General features: G+C 34.9%; 1 protein-coding gene across 1 annotated transcript; it reads left to right on the forward strand.

The window, feature by feature from the left end:
- Positions 1 to 351: 351 nt before the first annotated feature.
- Positions 352 to 3,636, forward strand: LOC110702758 (glucan endo-1,3-beta-glucosidase-like). The gene is made up of 4 exons (XM_021880494.1): positions 352 to 505; positions 1,458 to 1,486; positions 1,632 to 1,866; positions 3,353 to 3,636. The coding sequence occupies exons 1-4, from the start codon at positions 451 to 453 to the stop codon at positions 3,376 to 3,378; spliced, it is 345 nt and encodes a 114-aa protein (XP_021736186.1). The 5' UTR covers positions 352 to 450; the 3' UTR covers positions 3,379 to 3,636.
- The last annotated feature ends 3,488 nt before the right edge of the window (positions 3,637 to 7,124 follow it).

Below are 7,124 nucleotides of genomic sequence, written 5' to 3' on the forward strand. Positions count from 1 at the left end.
ATTCTCATTGACTGAACTAAGCTGAACTTAGCTGAACTGAATTGAAATGAATATTTTATAAGAGAAGAAAATTAGGAATTGAACTGAATTTCAACATATGAAAACATACCCTTAAATTAAAGTTGTAGTTTTCCATATCTCTGGATGACGTGAAATAACGAGACTTATGAGTTACGCTCTTCGTGGTAACCAAAGTGTAATTATATAATCCACCTAAAAAGTCGTTAGTAGGCAAATAACGGCACACTCATTGAATCAAATAAGTAGATTAATATAGCCGTTAACTTTGATTTACGCTCTCTTTATCTTCCTCCTTAGTCCTTATAAAACCCACCTTCTCCTTCTCAACCCCTCACATCTCAGCTCTTATCATCTAATACATTCTCCCAAGAAAACGAACCTACATCTCTATATTACTGCTACTAATAGCTTCAGTACAGAAAGAAAGAAATGGCAAAATCTACTTTCTCTCTCCTCTTTCTCATTCTGCTGTTCTCTGTTTCAGGTACATTTTTCTTCCATCATTGTTTTCAGCAAAATTTTCCTTTTTTTTTATGAAAAAATTTATAAAGATATTCGAATTTTTATTTTTCTTTTTGCATATATTAGGCAATTATCTTTTCCGTTCAATTTATATTGGATGTTAAAATTATTCACAAATTTTCATGTGTACCTCCGGATCGATAGTATTGGTAATCCAAGAAATCAACATTGCGTTGATAGCCGTCCAATCGGACTGTGTACAGGGCGGAACATGGGCGTTTATATTACTATCCAAGAAAATGAATTTGCGTCTAGCCTCGTGGAGTTTCATCGTCTCCGGCCATCTTTAAGGGTCAAAAAATAATCGATAAAATTCAACATGCTCTTAATATCATGCTAAACAGGCTTGGGTCACACCCGTCACGAGTGTAGAGATAAAGGAGTTTTTACCTCAAAATCAAATGTCAATGAGGAAAGTAGCTCCTTAGCCTTATAAAGTAGACACAACCTTCTTATTTCTTCAATGTGAGATACACTTCCACACACTTTACACTCTTTCAATATAGGACAACAATTTCACTCACACATGAATTTTCTCTTGGGCTCAATAGGTTAGCTACACGGTGTGATCTGGGTATTTGGTTGGTTAAAGGTTACCCATTTAGTGTTTTGGTGTGTGTCAATTTATTGCATGAAATGGCTGGCCATATAAAAAAAAGCGTTGTAAATTATTATACGGAGTTAACCTTTTGCTATGAATTGCTCAATTAAGTTAATTTCCTAACATTTATTTTTAAATTTGGAGAAATTTTCAGAAAATTGCTATCCAATTTATATAATTTTCCAGAGTTATAGGAGATTATTTCAATCAGTTTATATGATTTTAAATTGCTATAAAGTTTGATGGACTACATTTTTTTATATGTTCTGAAAACCGTATACTAATCAACCATTAATATATTCTTGTTGACTAGGTCAAATGTTTGCAATGGCTAATATACAGGTATAAAAATAAATAAAATCCTTACATTACACCCATTTTTTATTTTTTATTTTTTATAGTTACCAAAATTATTTTAATTTATTTGGATTATAAATTATCTCTAATATTTTTATTTTTTTTGGGTGCTTTAAAATTATTGAAACAGGAAACATGGTGTATAGCAAAGCCATCTTCAGATGATGCAACATTATTAGCAAACATAAACTATGCTTGCTCTCAAGTAGATTGCAGTGTTCTTCATCAAGGGTGTCCTTGTTTTTCTCCTGATAATCTAATAAATCATGCTTCTATTGCTATGAATCTTTATTATAGAGCTAAGGGTTGCCAACAGTTGAATTGTGACTTCAGGGGTTCTGGACTCACTGTCATCACTAATCCAAGTAAGTTCTTTTTTTCAATTTCCTAAGTCTTGAAATGCGTATTTATTTTATTGTAAGACATTAAAAAGTTATCGCTACAAGATATGAAATACACATTTTAGGCCTTGTTCTTTTCACCTTCAAAAAATTCAGTTTAGTAAAAATAAGTTCAGTTTAGTAAAAATAATTTTTGTTCATTAAAAATAAGTAAGTTCAGTAAAATTCAGTTTTCTTAAAAAATAATTATAATAGAAGTTTAGTAAAATTAAATTCAGTTCAGTAAAATTAAATTCAGTTCAGTAAAGATAAATTCAGTTCAGCAAAAATAATTTCAGTTAAGCAAAATTAAAGTGAATCAAATAGGGCCTTATACACTAACTTACAAGTTATATAAGTTCAGTAAAGATAATTGATTGTCTCTCCTTTTTGAGGTGGATTTGATTTGAAAATCTTTGGTAATTAAAATAATGTTAGTAAATTATTGGGGAGTGCTAAACGCGATCTGACTTTACTTAACGCAGCCTCTATTCCACTCATTTATTAGATGTAGGGAGAAAATAACCATTTTATATTTTTTTTTCCTCTCAAGTAATCTCTAATAACAAGAGTGCATTAATTTAACTTAATATTCATTGAATTTGCAATGGGTAATGATTTTTACATTAGCCTCTTCGAATTTGATAAGAATCATACGAATCTATTATGTGTAGAATCAATAAAACCACTTTTCATCCTTAAAAAAAATAAAATAAAAATAAAACCACTTTTTAATATTTCGTTCAAATTGTATGAAATGATTGAGCCTATTTCGTGTGTCACCCAACTTCATCCGATTCGTGTTCATATTCATTAGATCTCGGAATATTGTTCGCTAATTGATTATGTGAGTAATTCAAATAAACAAAGGTATAAATTTCTGGAAATTAGGTGTGGAAGAAGGTGGAAAGGAAAGCAGGCAAAAACGTCGTGAAAATGATTTTAGCTTAGAAGAGTATTTATGGTATTTAGGAGGGGTGTATAGTAGTAACTAGAGGTTGCGTTTAGCATTCATGAAATTATTGGAGGTTGACGAAAAGGTGTCATCAAAACTACATTTTTACATATTACTTCATAATAAACATAGATAACTATACTTAGCAAAACTGAACTATATCTAATTACGCAATTTAAAATATTTTTTTTCCTAAGTCATACCTGATGACCCAGCAGAATTGAATTGATGATTATTTTATTTATTTGGGTAAAGGATTTTGGTGAATGGTGATAGAATAAAAATCATACAACACGAAATATACTACTACCTCTGGCCAAAATTACTCGCAACTTTGGAGTAGTATAAAATATGGGCGGACTACTGCTGTGTATATCAATAAAAGGCTAATCGAATTTGACCTATTGTTCTTAATTTATAAGAACTCTTACTTTGTACAGGGTTTTGGTTTAGCAAGTTTCCTCTCCATTTGGATATTTATATTATGTTTATTCTAACCCCTTTTCTTTTTTCCAGGTTATGGAAATTGTCTCTACCATTAGAAAGAAATCTCATATACGACTTCCAGTGGAAGGGACTTAAAAGGAAGAATATTTGTGGATTTTTGGTCAAATTTTGGTTCGTATAAATTGATAATTTTTGTAACAAGGCGAGACTCTTTTTACTAGCTTCAACTGAATATGAGATAAATAAGTAACTTATCTCTACCATAAATACCATCAATTTTTGTAGTGTTTTTTTAAGTGAAAAATTACATATTAGTTATGAGTGGAATGCCCATATGATACTACTCCGTATGAATTTATAATGGATAAGAATATAAGGTCAGTAACCGTTAACACCAAGCACTCACACATTATTATTTATAACATATAAAACCAACCGATTTAAATGAGAACCGAACCGATTAAAAATCATTTTAAAAAATCGAAAACCGACCCGAACCGTATTTAAGTGAACCCGAAACCGAACTAATCCGAATAATGTCAAACCATATAAGAACCGAACCCGTTCACAAATTCTAAACTAAACTGAAATCAAACCGAACAAAAAAAGAACCGAATCGTTTCTAACCCGAAACCATTTCCAACTAACCTTTTGAACCGAGGTAAAAACCGTTTACATCGAACCGTTAACAAACGCAACCCGTTTGCACCGAACCGTTTAAACCAAACCACTTACAAACCGAACTGCCGTTTACACCGAACTGTTAATAAACCGCAACCCGGTTGCACCGAACCGTTTACTTCCCAAAACGTTTACAACCCGAAACGAATTAAAACTGCTCAAGAATAACGAAATTGAATCGAACCGATAACTATTTAAACCGAACTGAAACCGACCCGCGAGACACTTAAACCGATTTCAAACCGACTTGATTTAATACCGAACCGATTTCAAACCAAACCGAACCCGAACTGTCAAACCGTTTTGACAGTGCTAATATGAATATATGATGATGCAATTCTCTCAATATAACGCTAAACACGAATTTTCTCTCTTTGAGTTTAGACGTTTAGTAATCTCACTATTATGATTAGGGGTGTTCATAAATCAGTTCGGACTGAAAAATGGACCGGACCACCCCGAACCAGACCTGACCGAATTAATTGGTCCGGTCTTCGGGTCTTGAAATTCATTTTTCCGGTCTTCGGTCCGGTCCGGTCCAAAACCCTATAAAAACCGGTTTTGGACCGGACCGATTCTTTTATTAAAAATATGTGTGAAACCTTAAATAATGGTAAAAATTATCCTTAATAAGCTTAGAAAACTTTGAATTTATAATCTTTTTTGCACTAAACATACAAAAAAAGACGTAAATGACGTTACAATATAGTTTTTCCAATACTTTTTCTGTGTTTTCCTAAACTTTATAAAAAATAGTATTCTTTTTTAAAAAATTCTTAAATCGATCCAAAGCGGTTCGGGCCGGGTTTTGGACCGATTCTTTCGATCTGGTCCGGGTTCGATCCTAACTTAATCGGTCCGGCCTTTGGTTCTTAAAATTCTAATTTTCGTTCTTCGGTCCAATCCGGGTCGATCCGGTCCGGTCTTGGACCGATAAACAGCCTTAATTATGATAATTCCCTTGAACTCAATAGTGTATAATATATTAATCCGTAGCTATACAACTAGTTTTCTAGCCATAATCAATTAATCACGTTTTTCATTTCCCATAAAACTATACGATTTTGTTTAATGTACCACACCGTGTTAATGTTATACTTTTTACGTTCTAACTTGCAGGGGTAGATCCATAAATTTTTTATAGCCCGGGCCGAAGTTATAAAGCATTTCAAATAATAAAGCCTAAAGGGATATGAGTTTAAGAAGCCTACACTAAAAAACATGTACAAATAAGGGGAATTAAGCCCTTAACCTTCCAAATCTATGCAAAAAGTAACTAACCAACTAAGCCTACTAAGCTATAAGATTTGAATGTTTGTATAAGATTTTTTATTAATATAATATCAAAATTTGGGCATTGGAGGGCTAAGGCCCGGGTATGCTAACTTGAGACTTGTTTCTAGCTTAGGGTCGGGCTCATTGACAAAATCCTATAGTTATTTGAAGTTGAGCCATATAATAAACAAAAGATATGGTTGTAGAATTAAATTATTGGTAATGAATTAAGACATAAGAAAAATACACTTTAATAATTCTAATAATGGATGATTTACTTCTAATAATCTCAACTAAGGTTTATTTTTTAAATAATCCTAACTATGTCTTGAGTTTTCTTCTAACAATCCTAAAAACCGGTTACTTGCTGAAAGGGTAATTTTTTTTTTTGTTTTTAAATATCACATGTCAGCACATGATTGGCTTAATATGAAAAAAAATAAAATAAAAAATAAAAATCAGCCTAGGCACCCCCTCTTCCCTTCAACCACCATGAAACCCAGCCATCGGCCCAGCCATGGCAGTTCTATCATTTTTCTTCGCCCAATACCACGGCTCCGCCGCCGCCACCATTGCCCCGATCAGTTGTCCCCTCAAAACTCCCTTCATCCACCATGAAACCCAGCCATCAACCCCATGTTGATGTTCACGACCTACACAAAACTCCGTTCTTTCTCCCTCGAACAAAACCAAGCAACCACCGGCCACAAAACCCCCAGCCCCCGACACCTCCCTTGAAACCTCCCTTGATACTGCGGATTCCCGCGAAACCGCCCCTAAATTAGCCATAGCCAAAAGCCCTATCTCAAAACCTCCGCCCATAACAGGTTCTGGTTCTGTTGGGGTTTGGTAAGTCCAACTTACCGTGGAAACGACCCCGACCCAAAGAACCACTCGCAATTAATAAAACCATAAAGCATAACAAATAAACATAAAAGGGTAGAATCGTAATTTACCTTTGACACGTGCTTCACCCTCAAAGTCGGGCTCTTACTTAAAAGCTTTAGCCCCGTTCGCACGAGAGCCTCCAACGGTATCCACCCACAAAGGACGAACACCGACTTTTTAGGTCCGCTACCTTGGAGTTAGCAAGGTCCGACCAAAACCCGAGTGATTAAATGAGTTCAAAGGTTTTCACAATGGTGATGCCTTTTTCAACTCTCACTCAAGTAAAGAATTCTCAAGCCATGCTTTGGCTATTTATAAGGAAGGAAAGCTTGTGAATTCCACTCATCTTTCAATGTGGGACTTTTTCACAAAAAGATCCCTCATGGAAAGATTAATGAATTCAATCCTTAGTTAAATAAACCAAGGAACAAGGAACAAGTAACAAGTGTCACATGGTTAGGTGAGGACCACTTTCCCACTTGGTCCCCAAGGCAATTCACATGCAATGTGAACTAACCATGTGTCACCCAACCTTGAGCCCCAAGTTGGGTTTGGTTGTGCCATTTTATTTTGGCCCGTGTCCATGACCCGTCACCTGGGTCACGTCCTCTTGCCATACGTGCCGCCACCATGCTGTGTTGCCACGTGGCACGATGCCAACGTCACATGGGCGCACTTTCCTGGCCTTTCGCGTGGCTAGGATTTTACTTGTTACTTGAAGCATTTTCCCGTCTCGACAAATCCTAAATTTTGGCTTGACATTTGAGATTCTCCGATGCTCGGTTTCGACGCTCCAAGCTCGAATTTCTGAGGTCTAAATATTTAACACTCGTGCGACGAATTAATTTCTTCCGAATTAATTCGTCGAGTCGGTTCGTATATATTGCTAGGGTGTGATCCGAAGGGTTCAGTCAAGATTAAGTTGTAATATTAATTATACATTAATATTACTGATCGGAAGCGGCCTCCACCCAACCATTCCGATTACTTGACCTTA

The sequence above is a fragment of the Chenopodium quinoa genome, unplaced genomic scaffold (assembly GCF_001683475.1).
Source record: "Chenopodium quinoa cultivar QQ74 unplaced genomic scaffold, ASM168347v1, whole genome shotgun sequence".
NCBI classification, from domain to species: Eukaryota; Viridiplantae; Streptophyta; class Magnoliopsida; order Caryophyllales; family Amaranthaceae; genus Chenopodium; species Chenopodium quinoa.